Source organism: Ctenopharyngodon idella, chromosome 17 (assembly GCF_019924925.1).
Source record: "Ctenopharyngodon idella isolate HZGC_01 chromosome 17, HZGC01, whole genome shotgun sequence".
Taxonomy (NCBI): Eukaryota; Metazoa; Chordata; class Actinopteri; order Cypriniformes; family Xenocyprididae; genus Ctenopharyngodon; species Ctenopharyngodon idella.
The window spans coordinates 15478775-15496019 of NC_067236.1; the positions used below are offsets into that span (position 1 = coordinate 15478775).

Sequence of the window (17245 nt, forward strand, 5' to 3'; positions counted from 1 at the left end):
ATCATCAAGTTCCTCCTCATTTGGGCTGAAGCAACAACATAATGCAGAACAGTGGTCTTCTCCATTCCATCATTTTCTTATGATGTGAGGCTATATGCATGCATTATGCTTGAAAAAGACTACATTGTAATATGACACATCATCTCAACGACAGAAGGATATTTTGTTTTATTTATTTATTTATTTTTTTATTCTGTGTAAATTATTTAGCACCCCGTCTCCAGAACATGGGAAATTTTGTGTTTTTGATTTGTATTACATTTTGAAGTTTTGAAGTGCTGACCTTTTAGTGACGTCATTACGTAATCACCATTAAAATGAGCTGACCCGTCCCGCGCTCAGTGCGCGCGCTTGTTTCAGTCAGAGCGTCCCGAGCCTGAGGGAGAGGCAGGTATGTATTACCGAGCTGTTCACGAGAGTAAACAAATTAGACATTTAAAGTGAACGGTGTAGTCAATATTAGTCGACGGAGTGTTTTAATGCTATATTGTTAACATGCACGTGTTTTATTGACGTTAGTTTTATGGATATTCGGAGTTTTAATAACGAGCTGTGTATTTTTCCGTGTAGCTTTGTCGCATCATGTCAATTTAGATCCTTACATTTTTGAGGCAAGTGAAGTTTGAACCTCCAAAAACAACAACAACGAGAATATTTTGTACGTTTGATTATTTAATTCCATGGTTAAAGTAGCCTAAATATCATGTCACAAATTTGTCACCTTTTGGTGAAATTCAAACATTCAAAACATTTATGTGATTTATGCAGAACCGACAGGTTTTGGCAGGGGCGATGTAAAAGTTTTACAAAAGATTAATTTGTCAACACAAGAAAGACCAATACTTTAACCATAATTCTTTAACCGTGGCCCTAGGGTGACACTGTTCTCATCATCTTTTAAACTACGCATTTTTTTTTTTTTTTTCACTCAGCACTTAATATTTCTGTAAGTATCAACTTAATCCACTGTTCCCTTCTTATGGAGACATGTTTTGGCAATATGGTGTAATGAAAATTAAAAAAATAAATAATAATAATAAATTATTACAAAAAATTTGAACACTAGTTTTGCATCAATATGTGTTAGATATTACCAGTCACTGCCCAAAACTGAGTTTAGCCAGAGTTACTCCCCTAATAGCCCATATATGAAAATGCCTTTTACTCAGCTGATCACACTGAGCATAGCAACATGAGTACAGGAGTTTAGTGCACCGTCAGGGATTCTGCATCTCTTAGACTGCATTTTCCCCCCCTGAAGGACTACAGTACAGAGAACAGACTAATGCTTTGGAATAGTGACAGTACAGGCATTAATAACATAAATGATTTTGCTTTTGTGTAAATCACAGGCCACAAAACCTCAAGTCTTATCTATTCTGTTTGCTCCTTTTTAAACCTCTGTTTTGGAGAGTTTATCCTCTTGAGATACAGACTAGGGCTGCACGATATTGGGAAAATATGCGATATTGTTGTTGAATATTGCGATAACGATATTTCATGCGATATAAGAATTCCCTATAGAAATGCACAGGTAATAGATATTCTTCAGATCTAATTAAATCTAATTCAGACTAAAAAAAAAAAATAATAGGCTATGTCAAGGTGCAAAGTATAGTTATATCAACCTTAACATCAAGAACATGAAACTAACACCTGAAACTAGGGGTGGACGATTAGTTATTTTTGTTATTTTAATTTATTTATCTTTGTTATTAAAAAATAATAATTACAGACAATAGGACAAATACAATAGGACAAATTCTTACTTGAAATAGCATTCAGGTAAGAAACAATACAGAAACTGAATGATCAAATGTAAATCTAAAACACTGCATAGTCTTCACATGAATTAAATATACATTGATTAATAATAAAGCTACAAATGCTATTCAGTCAAGAGCAGTGAGTGAATTTCTCTTTATTTTTTGTTGTTTAACAGATAGCAGCAGGTTTACTGTAATAGGCTACTGTTCCTTTAAGACCTGATGCACGGCCACGGATCTGAAACACATCCGATTTCTTTCCCAACTGATAACGTTCACTTAAGACATAACCGACTGTTTACATGAATACTCACCAAGACAGACATTTTGACATAACAGTGTGTGTTTTTTAACGTTTGAGTGCAATAAGGCGCGAAAGAGAACTGAAGGGATCGCACGCTGTCAGAGAGGCGGCATGTGCGCGTGCTTCGGGTGTGTGTGTCAGACAGTAGACAGCGCGAGACGGCAAGGAGTTGTTTTCCGCAACTTATTGCGGTTAATAACTCTTTTTAACGGCACGTAAGTAACAATCGCGTGTCCAGTCTATTCACTGCTATATGCGTTGACCTAAAACTTTGACTTTTCGCAACGTTTTGTAGTAGCCTATTAAAATCATTCATATATCGCATGCCATTGCGATATGTACATTTGCGATATTTCGATCATTTCGATATATCGTGCAGCCCTAATACAGACATTTTGGTGGGTACCAGTAAGGATCAAATTAAGCAAAGTTTAGAGCTAAGTAAGGATTTGTTGATCTAGGTTTTATTTTAATTCAAGCTGTGTTACACCTTTACACTTTGAAGACAGTTTAACAAATTATTAACAAATTAAGAGATTAGAATTCTAACCTGATTAAAACCTTCATCTACAATTAATTTTGTCCACCATGATGGATTCGCCATTATAATTAAACATTTTTGATTGACTAACAGAAACATTCTCTGACATAAATAGCTCTTGCAGAAAAACACAGAGAAACCTTATTGGTGCAGCCCACCCTTTGTGTCAGATCATGAAAAATGTAAGCATTTAATTCATAAGTGTTTGATATGACCATAACAGTGTCACAGAAACAGTATTTTCAGCAGAGAAGTACCTTCAAATCAGTCCAGTTGTCTAAAGGTCTAAAAGGATTAATCATGCTGGATTAATCATAATTGCATTTGGGCATGTGCTCAGGGGCACCACGCCAGGGACTGCAAGGTCCACCATGCAGGGCTGAATAAATATTTTCAAATACAGGCAGCACAATGGTCAGAGATGTCCCCTTCCCTTCCCCAGTTGCACAGTGATCATCTCCTCCCAACCACGATTAGCCACGCCTGTGCAATGTTGTGTCCTGCGGCACTGCAATACCTTAACCCGGTCCTGCTGCCATGTTATTTTTAGAGAAAGACAATGAGTTAAGTAAACTTGCAGTTATAGTATTATTGAGGAAAAGGATTTATCCTTTTTTCTCCTATGCTGTGTTTCCTGTCTTGTGCTTTAATAAACTTCATGTCTAATAAATGAACATTTTAGATACCAGTGAAATTCACTATTCTCAATTCCAATTTCAATGCCACAGCAAAAACTATCAGCCTAACTAATAAAAAGTTCAAACATTAATAAAGATAAGAACAGTCAGAAAAAAAAACAAATAAATGACAAGCAATAGCAATAAACAGAATATAACAAAGATATAAATGAAATAAACAGTGCTTTAAGTTTTTTTTTTTTTAAATTAAATATAGATGAATCTTTATTAAAGCTGCATAAGTTATTCAGTCGAGCAGTGAGTGATTTTCGTTCTTTTGTTGATTAGCTTTAATAACATGGAGAGCAGCGGGTATATTAGACTGATGTCACTTTAAGACCTAAAGTAAATGGATCCAATATACTGATACATGTTTATGAGGATACTTGCCAAGATGGGCATTTTGATATAATTTTGTGTATATTTGTCTGTTCAAGTGCAAGAAGATGCAAAATAGAACTCAAAATTAGGTAAGCGCACACTGTATGACAATTCCGTCAACTGTACCGAGTGTCTTGGTGCACCGATGTCCAAGGGTCAGTCCTTATTGTCGAGCCCTATATAGTAAAGTATATTATAGTAATATATTATTATAATATATTTATTAATAATAAATGGAGTTTAATTTTAATGTTGGTATAATTAAAGTACGAAAGGGGTAACATTAGATGATTAAAAATTATTTTATGTGCTTAATGACAGTAAGTATAATGTGATGGAACAATAGGTATGTTTATTACACGAAAGCAACAGTGAGGCAAGTACTAAGTTGGCTAACAGAACAAGGGGTGGCTCTATGTACATCACATGGCATTCTTACTTGTCCACTTCTCTCCAGTTTCAGAACATACAAAGCCCCAAAAAATGGAAACAATATTGAAGACTAATGACTATTTTGACAATAGGAAACACTTTTTTTGGCTTAATATCTCAATGAGACCAGAACATGATCAAATGATAACGATGATTTTAAGACATTTAAAGTTGAGAGAAAGGGAAAAATGCCAAATTTCTAAGCCATTGGTGATAGGTAGGTGGAGATGGTAAATCTTTCAACATTTCAGTGCTCTGGGACATCATGCAACATCACACCATCCTCATTCCCTTGCTCTTCAGTAGTCAGCAATGATACATCCATGTTTATGGCTGTAAAAGCATTCCCAAACCTTTTTAGACTTTGGTCTGGCTGCCTTTGACTAAGAAGGATGGGGGAAGGACTACCACCAGAGACCTCAGCAGTGTTTATCTTTGCAGCCGTTCAAGCAGCAACATTCATTGTATCACTTGCTCATCAGTCTCACTCTATTTTAAGAAATAGCTCCTTATCTTCATCTGCAAACATGCAAATTCTCAATTGCACCCTCTCTTTAGACCCATTGGAGACAAGAGGGAATGGATTAAAAAGCGGTAGGTTGACTTTGATTCAGACTCTTTCAGATTGCTTTCAGTCACAGTCTCAGCTTCACAGACTCACCCACAGAACTGGAAGACTAAATGCCAGGAACAAGAGTGCTTTGTAATTAATTCTCGTGGGAAATAAACTTTTCAGGACAATGGCCCTGTATTCCAAGTCTATTGACCTCTTTGTCTTTCAACTCAATGGATTATTCAAAGCCAGCAACCTTGACCTGACATAAAGGATCAGGTATACTTCATTGTCTTCTTTTTGCTCTATCTTGCACACACTTGAGCTTGCAAAAAGTTCCTTTCAAAGTATACTCCATTGTGAATGAAGATTTCTTTTCGAGTGTTCAACTCGGACACGCTGTTATCTGCGCGGAAACAAAAAACAGCTGCGTGTGGACGGTGTGTACAGGCATCAGTGGACTGTCAAGATGACATAAACTGCTTCACATGTACTCTCTTCAAGTTTGGGCTTAAGTACATGTCAGTGGCATGCCTGAATATCAGTAATTTCACTAAGTGAACAGTATGAATAGTGTATTTCTGTCCAGTTGATTGCTGGCAAGAAAATTTAACCCTTTAAATTTAACTGTGAGTGCGTGTTAGAAATCAAGAATGTTGAGAGAACATTGTGCTTGGCATGTTTTTCGTCTTCAAAACAAACTTGGGTCTTCAGCTGACAAAGTTTAAATCCCATATGGCGCTTCCCATAATGTTTTTGCTTTAAGTCAATAGACAAAGAGTAGGCGGTCTTCTGTGACTTTTCAAACTCATTCGACCAAAGCAATCTGGTAAAATGCGCATTCGACTACCTCTGGAAGTGGTCGAAAGTGGACAAGCTCAAAACGTTTTAGACCCTGTTTACACCTAAATTTAGCATTGTCCACTTGTGATCCAATCGACCAAAACGTATCTTAATACTAAGTGTAAACAGGGCCTAAGTGTACATACACTACCATTCAGTTTGGGGTTGGTGAGATTTTTTTTCCAACAGTCACTTACTGACAGCATATTGTATATTTTTTATACATTACAATAAAGATGTTGTCAGAGAAAACCCTGTGAATGTCACATGGTGATTGTAAAGAGGGGAGAACAATGTTGTGGATTTGATTCCTCAGTTATGTGAAGGATGCAATCAATAAATCTGTGATATGGAAATTGACTGAGATATGCTATTGGAATAGGTACAGAGGTTTTCGATCAGCCAGGGTTGGTCTTTCCTCTTTATTTTAGGTGTAGGTCAGGTATAGGCAGCCAAGCAGCAAGAGCAAAAAAATTTAGGGCACTGAGAAGTTCTGTAAATTTGTTTTGGCAGAGTGATTGTGATTGGGAGGGTTCAGAAAAAGACAAGCCTTTGGCCAACTGTGGAGCAGATGCCTTGCTCCTGTCACCAGTGTATCATTGGTAGCTGGTTCTTCAAGATCTCTGAATTTAAATAGATTGTTTTGGCCAGTGCCATGCCCATCAGTGTGACATGAATTTTAATAGAGGTGCTGCATCAGAGAGGAAAAACACAAGGGCTTGCAAAAGAGGTGCTTTGTCATGTGGCCAAAACTTTTGCTTCAATGCACTTTGGCTTAGACATCTGCTAATGTCTAAGATTTCAGGCAGTTCTAGTTTTAGGTTTTCTTTCAGAAATCCAATTTATTTGTTTTTTGGCAGAGGCTTTTAGATGCTTAGTGTATATAGCAATAACATTATTTTCTTTTACATTTAGTGTAAATAATGTTATAAAGAAAGGAAGGATTTATATAGCGCTTTTATTATGTACTGTTGTACACCCAAAAAGCTTTACAATTATATCGGGGTCTCTCCTTACCCACCACCAGCGTGCAGCATCCACATGGATGATGCGACGACAGCCACAGTGCAACAGCGCCAGCGCGCTCACCACATACCAGCTATAGGTGGAGACGAGTACATTCCTTTTGTAAGGGCACATTAGTTTCATTTGACTGCGTATCGCAGGGGTGGCGAACGTCACTCCTGGAGAGCTTTTGCTTCAACCCTAATCAAACACACCCGAACAAGCTAATCAAGGTCTGAAGGGTTACTAGGAAGCTACAGGCATGTGAGTTTTTATCAGGGTTGGAGCTAAACTCTGCAGGACTGTGGATCTCCAGGACCGGCCACCCCTGGTCCTGGTGTATAGTAAAAGAACATAGCCTTGTGCACCGATGTTGATACACAAGCACAATGCTAATAAACATTACTGATACTTTTGTGACTATACATACATGAGGTGGTGCACACTGTACAAACTGTGTTTGTATTTGTTTGTCATGCAGCAAAAGGATTCTGAGTGAAAAATGCCTCCCCCTGATGATGGGTGCCACCACAACCCAAATGAAGATGATGTAAATTCTCCTACCAGTCCTTTGAACTTCCTAGATCAGAACTACCAGGAGCTCCACCAGAACTGTCTCGCTGAAAACACACTATACAACGATGAGTTGTTCCCTCCAGACAACAGCTCTATTGGCTTGTTTGATGATGAGTCACCTGAGGTGGATTTGTCCCAAGTTGTGTGGAAGCGGCCATCCGTATGTAAACCATACAGAATTCTCTTTATAAATATTTTATACCTTCTGTACAATGGCTTTCACAGCTTTGCTCAAAATTACAATAAATCTCTTAAAGGGATAGTTCACCCAAAAATGAAAATTTGATGTTTATCTGCTTACCCCCAGGGCATCCAAGATGTAGGTGACTTTGTTTCTTCAGTAGAACACAAATGATGATTTTCAACTTCAACCGTTGCGGTCTGTCCGTCGTATAATGCTTGTCAATGGTAACTCCCATCTATAAGAGTCAAAAAAACATGCACAGACAAATCCAAATTAAACCTTGCGGCTCGTGACGACACATTGATGTCCTAAGACACGAAACGATCGGTTTGTGTGAGAAACCGAACAGTATTTATATAATTTTTCACCTCTAAAACACCACTATGTCCAACTGCCTTGCGCATCTGGTTGGTGAGGTCTGAACACGCTCTGACAACAGAAGTATTGTCTTGCACTCTTTGAAGTGTAAGTGCGAGACATCACTTCCGTCATCAGAGCGCGTGGAGATTACCATTGACAAGCGTTATACGACTGACAGACCACAACGGTTGGAGTTAAAAATCATCATTTGTGTTCTACTGAAGAAACAAAGTCACCTACATCTTGGATGCCCTGGGAGTAAGCAGATAAACATGAAATTTTCATTTTTGCGTGAAGTATCCCTTTAATTTTATTTGTCCATGTTCTGGTATTGAAAGAACTGCGCTTAATTTTCTCTCATCAGGAACTGGTTTCAGACCCTAAATTAATTGTAGATGGCGTGTCCAGGTTTGACTACGCACAGGGGAATGTATTAGGTAAGTTTCAGCTATTCACATACTGGTATCATATGCTATGTCGACTATATAATGTTTCCTGGGCCATTATTGTTCTCCACCCAATATCAACTCTCATCTCATCGTAACAATTAAACCGGCATCATGCACAATATGATGTGAAACTTGCCTAATAATATACACATCATTATATGAAAATCATGTTTGATACATTTTTTACATATTTCAGATACATGACTATTTTTTTTATTTATGTAGGAAACTGTTGGTTTTTGGCTGCAATTGGGGCTCTAACTTTTGAGAAGGACATCATGAAACAGGTCATGCCAGCTGAACAATCATTGACCAAAGATTATACTGGGATATTTCACTTCAGGGTGACTATACCTGTTCAGTAATTCATTATTTATTTGAGCACATGAAAGTCATATTTCCCCTTTTTGCATTTGTTTCTATTTTATTTTTCACTGTTTGTAATATATCTTACAGTTTTGGCGATTTGGGAAATGGATTGATGTTGTTATTGATGACCAACTTCCAACTATTGATGACGAACTACTTTTTGTGTGTTCAAAAACGTCTAATGAATTTTGGCCTGCTTTACTGGAGAAAGCATATGCAAAGTGGGTACCATGTTGTCTTGTTCATTATCTATCAACAACCTGAATTATTGATTTGTTTTGCATGCCATCCTTCATTGATTTGCTTAAAATTATTAACATTATGCTGAGTAGTGAATTCAGATAAACTGTCTTTACAGGGTGTGCGGGTCCTATGCTGACTTGAACGCTGGTTTCATATCTGAGGCCCTGATGGACTTCACTGGTGGGACGCATATGTATTATGAACTAAATACAGCTCCGGCTGATTTGTGGAAAATCATGGAATGTGCATTCATGTCAAAAACGCTTATGGGTTGTGGCTCTAATACAGTGGTAAGAAAGAAATATTGCATCCAGTATTTCATAGTTTTGTTAATTTTTGAGTTTTTTAAGTTTGAGTTCTCTCTCCTGTTCTATTGCTTCCTGTCTCGACTGTACCACCAAATAAAGGGAAAAGCAGGCTGTATTTGTGATGACTTAGTTGAAGATCAGATAGAATTTTATGACTAATATATGCAAAAGTCCAGGTAAAACCAGAGGGTTTGTATACTTTTCCTTGCAACTTATTAATTATACTCATTATATAATAAAGTAAAAAGAAAAAGCAATATTGGTGGATCACTAAGTATATATATTATGATTTTAAAACAGCTTATAGAATTAGAAGTTCATAGTATTAATATAAAATAATTATTTCATTAATTATATATTGTACATGATCAGCTTTATACTATTATGTAATGTTTTTTTTGTTTGTGTATGTGTGTGTAACAATAGACAACACCTAAAGAAAACGAGCTACTTCATGGCATAGTTGCAGAACATGCTTACACTGTGACAGGAGTTTTTGAGGTGAGACTGCACAACCATCTGGCCATTTCAGTCTGTCTCAGAGTTTTGATAAGGATATATTTCCCACTGGAATTAAGATTCAGAAACATTTTCAGCAAAATGATATTTCGTTGCTTCTTGCATGTGTCACAACACTTTCAAAGTAAAATTTCCAGTGAGTGTCACTGAAAGCATGCTCATTTTTAGCTTAATTTGGCAACGTTTTATTACGCTTTTTTGTATGTATTGCGGTAGTTTAGAAATTAAATGTCCGGTGAGTGGTGCTAAAAGTTAATACTCTATCACGTTTGAAAATAATATACCTCTTACAATAAACCCTATCTTAAACTTAACAATGACAAAAGTAAACGTGAGTTAAAAATCCTTTTGCTGAAGCAATCATGCCATTTTAGCTTGTGTCTCTGAGCTGTGAGTGAACTGTGAAAATTAATCAACTATAGTGTTTATTTCAGGTTTCAGGTAGTGTTTGTTTCGTTTTTCTCCTATTTTAATCAATTTAATACTCTTTTACTTTTAATATATCATTTTAAACTAACATTGATTCCTGGCTTTGTACAACAGGTAACCAGTGATGAAAATCCAGTTCATCTGGTGAGATTGTTAAACCCATGGGGCGAAGAAGAGTGGCGAGGAGACTGGAGTGATGGGTAAGAGCTGTAACAACAGTTACAGTAACAGCTTCAATTAGTCCACAAACTTGGCAGAAAGTTTTACATTGCTTGTAAATGTCACCACTTGGGCATATCACCTCACATACTGAAAGTTCTTTTCTTTGTATTTGCTACATGATATCACATAGCACCCATGTTTGGTTATAAATTTTACAGATCACCTTTGTGGGACACAGTTTGTGAGGAGGTCCGCAAAATTTGCCATGAAGTTTTAAATAACGGGGAGTTCTGGTAAGCATGACCTTGTTGGGTACACCCACACCGTCACACGTTTTGGAAGACAACAGGGTTTGAGAAGAGTTAATGCCCATTAACTCTAATGGTCCAGGACCCCTGTCAGCTCCCCCTCAATTGAAAAACTGCAAATAACTTCTTCATATATTTAATATGTTGCATTTTGGCTGATTAACTTAGAAACACTTTTTTTTTTACTGCAGGATGTCAATGGAAGACTTCACCACAATTTTTGAAAGCATAGATATCTGCTGTCTCTGTCCTGATTTTCTGGATGGTTCCTCCGAATGTCACTGGACCTCAAAACGGTATTTTGGCAGATGGAATGCTGGGACTACAGCGGGTGGTGACATAATTAAGACAGGTATTATTATTCTATGCATATGTATACACTCACTGGCCACTTTATTATTTATACCCATTCAACTGCTTGTTAAATGCAAAAATCTAATCAGCCAATCACATGGCAGCAACTCAATGCATTTAGGCATGGTCAAGACGATCTGCTGAAGATCAAACTGAGCATCAGAATGTGGAAGAAAGTTGATTTAAGTGACTTTGAACGTGGAATGGCTGTTGGTGCCAGACGGGCTGGTCTAAGTATTTCAGAAAATGCTGATCTACTGGGACTTTCACACACAACCATCTGTAGGGTTTACAGAGAATGGTCAGAAGAAGACAAAATATCCATTGAGCAGCAGCTCTGTGGGCGAAAATGCCTTGTTGATGCCAGTGGTCAGAGGAGAATGGTTGGAGCTGATAGAAAGACAACAGTCACTCAAATAACCACTCGTTACAACCGAGGTCTGCTGAAGAGCATCTCTTAACGCATAACACGTCGAACCTACAGCAGTAGAAGACACACCGGCTGCCACTCCTGTTAGCTAAGAACAGGAAAATCTTCTGATGGCTACTTCCAGCAGGATAACGTGCCATGTCACAAAGCTCAAATCATCTCAAACTAGTTTCTTGAACATGACAATCAGTTCACTACACTCAAATGGCCTTCACAGTCACCAGATCTCAATCCAATAGAGCAGTGGTCGGCAATAGGCGGCCCGCGGGCCAAAACTGGCCCGCCAGCAATAATATCTGGCCCACGCCCGCAGTCAGATTATTTTGATAGCAGCTGGTTCTGAAATAGATCTTAGTCTCATGGTGCCGTCTAATATTATCACCGTGTCTACACCAGACGTGCCGCTACAGCTAAAAGCTGTCTACTCTGAACTCGACAAACCGACCGTTGCAAAGCACTTGGACTACGTCAGAAACAGAACGGGGAATCCGTTCACTGTCGGGAATGTGTTGTGTCGCGTGACAATAGACAATATTACTGATTAAAATGGGTTCTATTATCTTTTGACATGTCGCATCTCGCCGCTTGCGTCCGGTGTAGACACGGTGTTATATTCTTTGAAAACAGCGACAACTTCATTGCAGAAGACACACCGGCTTTGCAGGCTTTGCATTCACAAAACTAGGTAGGATGAAGCATAGTGTCTTTCCATTCTTCTTGTATGCCCTATTTTTGCTGTCAACTTTCCTCTTTAAACTCTTTGATAGTGCCATTTTCTCTGACCCGCTAGCTAAAATGTTAACATCACTCTGCACATGACGTAATAGCATACCTCCAGCACGCAAACAATTTAAAATAAATGCAGTTTAGTACGCGAGGATCATAGACATAATAAATACATTAATTATATGGTGAGGATGCCAAGGAATAATTCTGAGTGTAAAAGTAGGCTTCGTCAAATAATTATTACAATAAGTTAGGCTCCATTGTGTAACAAGCAAATTAAAATGAGACACATTTATTATTCACAATATGGAAAGAGGAAATAAAACATAGTTCATTAAGAGCATGACTCAAACATGCCATTAATGGGCTTATTCAAGTTATTTTTATCCATTCCGCATCTCCCACATATGTGTTTTTTTTTAGCAAGGCGGTCTGTGTTGCAAGTTGGTGAATGAAGATACTTGCCAGGTCACTACTCCGCTTTATTAATTTATCCAGTGTAAAACCCAGACATCGCCACACAAATGTGGCTTTTTGTTAATGACTGTCCTACTACAGGATTTAACACAGAGTAACAGCTCAATACCAGTTACAAAAGACTCTGTAACAGTCTGTCACAGGCAATTCTAGTTGCATTTTTCATCAATTAATTTAAATTATCTATTGACTATGTTCTGGCCCACCATCTAGTGGCGAAAATTTTTTTTGGCCCGATGCAAAACTTAATTGCCGACCCCTGCAATAGAGCATCTTTGGGATGTGGTGGAATGGAGATCCGCATCACAGACGTGCAGCCGACAAATCTGCAGCAACTGCGTGATATTATCACGTCAATATGGACCGAAATCTCTGAGGAATGTTTCCAGCACCTTGTTGAATCTATGCCGTGAAAAATTAAGACAAAAGTGGGTCCAACTCGGTACTAGCAAGGTGTACCTAATAAAGTGTCCAGTGAGTGTATATTTGCACATAAAGCCCTAGCATATCAATCAATTCCAGCATGGCAAGAGGACAGTATATAGATAAGGCCTGTACAAGTAAGACAGATACAAATTAAAATAATGCATAGAGAATTAAATAATGCATAAATCTTCTTTTAATGTGTTATAGAGACCTTCTGGACAAACCCTCAGTTTCGGGTGACAATTGATGAGCTTAATGAGGCATGTGCTAGTGGGCAGCGCCCTGAAAACATACTGGTGTCCCTCATGCAGAACCATGAGAAGAGAAACAGAAATAGCCAAAATAATTATGATATTGGCTTCTATGTCTTTGAGGTCAGTATTGGCAAATAGATCTATGCATATTTATGTATGTAAATTTGTGCATTTAGCAGATGCTTTTATTGAAAAGTGACTTAAAATTGAGGAATGTGAGAAATATGTCACAGAGCCATTAATATTCATAATGTACAATTATGAAACAAGCTAGAGCAGAGGTGAAATGCAAAGAAAAAGAGGATTTTGTTTGCACCTTGGTTTAAGATTGTGGAGTGCGTGTGGAAGAAGTGTATTAGTCTCTGCTCTTCAAATGACATGTAGTTTGTGTTTTATGCATCAACTGCAATATCCCTGTTGTAATCGCTGTTTTTCCTTTTTTTTCCCATGTACTTTTGCAGATACCATTAGAGGCAAGTGAAAAATTAATACAAATATTATACTCATATGGTCCTTTTATGAAGAGATTCTGTTTATGTACATTCCTTTAAAAAAAACAAAAAACAATAAGAACACATTTTATTATTCTCTTTTAGATGAGAAGTCAGAGCGGGAGGTTTTCATTGGAGTTCTTCGTTGACAGAGAGCCTGTGGCACAGACAGATTTAGTATGGTTGAGAGAGGTGATGAAATTCTTCAGGCTGGAGCCAGGAGAGTACCTGATTGTACCGTGCACAGAGAATCCTGGTGAAGCTGCCTCCTTCGTCTTGTCTATTTTCTCAAAGAATGAGACACACTTTGAGTAAGTTTAAAGCATTGCCCTGGTGCCTAAATACTCTGAGCTTGAGGCATATGTATGTTTAAGTTCTTCTCTTTCCAACAGACATATTCAGGAGACTTCTGAGTAGAATGGAGACATTTCTTGATGAGGGTGAGATAAACCCTTTATTGTCTGCTGTCTTTATTGTTTGTCATATGAATGGGTATCAATATGCTCTGCTTTTACTTTTTGTGCTTAAATTTTCCTGTCAATTGGTAATTCAAGAAAAAAAAACAAGATTTTTATTAGTTTTTATTAATTATTCTATTCCACCTAAGAGATTATTTTACCTTTATTTGTTTTTAAATTGTAAAGTAAATGTGTCATCTGTTGGGTGGGTGATGTACCAACAGTAGTAATATTTTTTTTAACTGGTCTGTTTTCAGGATTGATCAGTTATGTTAGCATACATTATTAAATGCTATATGGGGTAATAAGAAATATTTTAATCCTGTCAAAATAAGACTTGAAATGAAACGCTGTAAAAAATGGATTAATGAAAGTGTGGCATGATATCAGCAAATGCATGTAATAATTATTATTTGTATTAATTCCAAATAATGTATACTGCTGCAGAATGGGATAATATGTAATGTATAATTGCATGGAAAAGCTCCCATATATTTTCTTAATATTGTTCTTCAAAGAAACAGGATATCCGCAATAAAAATTAGTAACCCTTCAGAAATTAATTGCCAGCTTCTTTCTGAAAATGGTGACAGAATTTATAATATAATAAATCCAAATAAGTAAAAAAAAATAATAAAAAACATAAATCTGGCATCCAGGATTCAAGGTTGTAAGTATTGGCCGTCCGTTCAGGAAAACCATACGACATGAATTCAAAGCATCATACGTTTTAAAAATGTGTCAGTGTTGTGTCAGTGTCAATGTTGTTTCTCACAATTTCGAGGTTATGTGTTTGATTCAGGGAATGCATGAAGTGATAAAATTTATACTGCAATATAAGTCTTTTTGTATAAGTGTTTGCTAAATGCATAAATGTAGATAAAAACTATGCAACTTGCAGGGCTGTTCAAAAGAAACAAATACATTTTCCTGTCTATGGCATAATGCCTGTTTTTACCCATATTCCAGCTTTCAATTACCTGTGAACTGTTTTCAGATCACTGAAAATATCTGTATATTAAAGATTTTTGCTCAAGCAAGGCTAGGTGATGAGCCAAAATGAATGTTAGCTGGCTTAAACAGCTATTTGAACTGCTCCTTTCAAGTGTCTGGGGAATATTTGCCTATTTTTAACAGCGAACAACTAGCTCAGTATTTTCCTGGCTGATCTTTTCACAGTATCTTGTGTGTGGAAGAACATTCCAAAGTTCTATTTTATTATTATAAAAAAAAAAACAAAAACATTTTACTACATCAATAATAACAATAGCTATTGTCTTGCTTTTTGCAACATAGGAAAAACTTGCTTCTACCTACACAAAACTTGCCTACACCCTGTTCAGCCACAACATTAAAACTACTGACAGGTGAATTGATTATATTGTTACAATGGCACCTGTCAAGGGGTGGGATATATTAGGCAGCAAGTGAACAGTCAGTTGGTGAATTTCATGCGTTGGAAGCAGGAAAAATATGCAAGCGAAAAGGAGTGACAAGGGCTGAATAGTGAAGGCTAGATGACTGGGTCCAAAAACGGCAAGTCTTGTGGGGTGTTCCCGGTATGCAGTGGTACCAAAAGTGGTGCAAGAAAGGTCATTAACAAAAGGCTCATTGATGCACGTAGGGAGCGAAGGCTAGCCCGTCCGGTCCAACCACATAGAGCACCTGGTACAGCATTGCACTTGAGTACTTGAATCAGTAAAACAACAACAAAAAACAAAACAAATACTTGTAGACTTGTAGAGGCCAGCTAAACTGTGTTTTTATCTCACGTTTACTTTTAACAATATCGGTTAGGTACTGTATGATATTTTCAATACGTGGTGGAGCATTACCCTTTTATTGCCACTCATTTCCTTTAAGAATTGCCACAATACAACCAACATAATAAAACGTTGCCAGATTAACGTTCATCTGTTTGAATAATACTGCGCCACTCACAGGAGATTTCATGTTGAAAAGCATTGTGAAAATGTGAAAAAAGCAAGCTAATATAATTTTGCAGAAATTACTATTCCCTCAACATGTTTGTTAGATTTTCAGCAATTTAGTGATAAATTGTATGTATGTATGTATATATATAATGCACTAATGGAAATAGGACAGAAACCACTTAACGTTAATACTGATTCAGGAGCTGATGGACAAGTGATAATTGAGAAGACATTTAAACAGCTGTCACCAAAGAAATAACTATCCCCAGAAAAGGCTTCACTCAGCACCCTGCCACCCCAGCAGGCAGTCTCAAATACCAGGGTCAGTTCATGCAGAGGCAACTGAGTACTAAGCAGGTTAGCTAATGAAAAGGTTTGCCTCAGTAGGCAAACTGGGCAGCAGCTAGAGAGATGAGTCTAGTTAAATAAAATAAAAGATGTGTTTTAGCAGGAAGGAAAATTTAAAAGCTTTTAGCTTCTCTTTTGATAAAACATTGACTAGAGGAGGTAGACAATGTTATTGTCTTTAATGAAACAGAATAATGAGTACCTTGAGAAAGTGCTGAGAGTTCGGAAGTCTGCTGAACTAAAGTTAAAATGCAAAAACTGACCTGAGAAAAGATCAACATCATAGCTAACTTTACAGTACCTCACAAAGCACAATATTGTGCATTCATGCAGTATTTCAGGATTCGGAGTGTCTGCAAATATAAATGTTTGACATAGGCGGAGCATAGCCTTCCCCTGGCCATGGGTCAAAAATTAACGGGGGCTTGGCCAAAAATGCAGCTGCACATTTAAACTAAATCCAGTAATAAAGTGAAAATTAAATTAAAATTGTTGATTGCGGCGTTTAACATAGATCTACTCATGTTGCGTTATACTTTTTTACGCGTTTTACAGCGCTGCGCACTATAACCAATCACACACGATTCTGTTGAGCTTACAATTGCAATGGCCAATCAGAGGTGTTCAGATTAGTCATCGCTGAAACGCCGGAGTTTTGTACAGTGCGCGAGCTGAACTCGGAATTCTGACTGAATTCTGCACTCTCGCTAATGCTCTCATAAACTGATAAACATAAACAGATTTGCTGATTGATTCACTCAAATTCTCTCGTTATGACAACAAAAAAAGTATAGTTATTATGTAGGCCAAATAAGATATTCATAGTACAGTCATCTTAATCGATTAGTGCTATTTTGTGATTATAAAAGGAGTGCTTGAAGATAAGGTTTTTTTGTTTTTTGTTTTTTTGCGTTTATGCTGGGATGTGTTGCTGATAG

General features: G+C 37.3%; 1 protein-coding gene and 1 long non-coding RNA gene across 2 annotated transcripts in view; one reads left to right on the plus strand and one right to left on the minus strand.

Moving 5' to 3' along the window:
* LOC127498412 (uncharacterized) overlaps positions 1-7692 on the minus strand; it is a 38157-nt gene extending 30465 nt beyond the window's left edge. Inside the window, exons 1-2 of the long non-coding RNA XR_007925877.1 lie at positions 7631-7692; positions 7380-7497 (exon numbers count right to left, since the gene is read on the minus strand). This is a non-coding gene — a long non-coding RNA (uncharacterized LOC127498412). The remainder of the gene's footprint in view (positions 1-7379; positions 7498-7630) is intronic.
* Positions 43-14584, plus strand: LOC127498409 (calpain-1 catalytic subunit-like). Its single transcript, XM_051867716.1, has 14 exons — positions 43-391; positions 6984-7238; positions 7987-8059; positions 8297-8415; positions 8528-8661; positions 8799-8973; positions 9418-9492; positions 10054-10139; positions 10320-10394; positions 10601-10761; positions 13030-13196; positions 13538-13549; positions 13673-13878; positions 13960-14584. The coding sequence occupies exons 2-14, from the start codon at positions 7005-7007 to the stop codon at positions 13982-13984; spliced, it is 1542 nt and encodes a 513-aa protein (XP_051723676.1). The 5' UTR covers positions 43-391; positions 6984-7004; the 3' UTR covers positions 13985-14584.
* The last annotated feature ends 2661 nt before the right edge of the window (positions 14585-17245 follow it).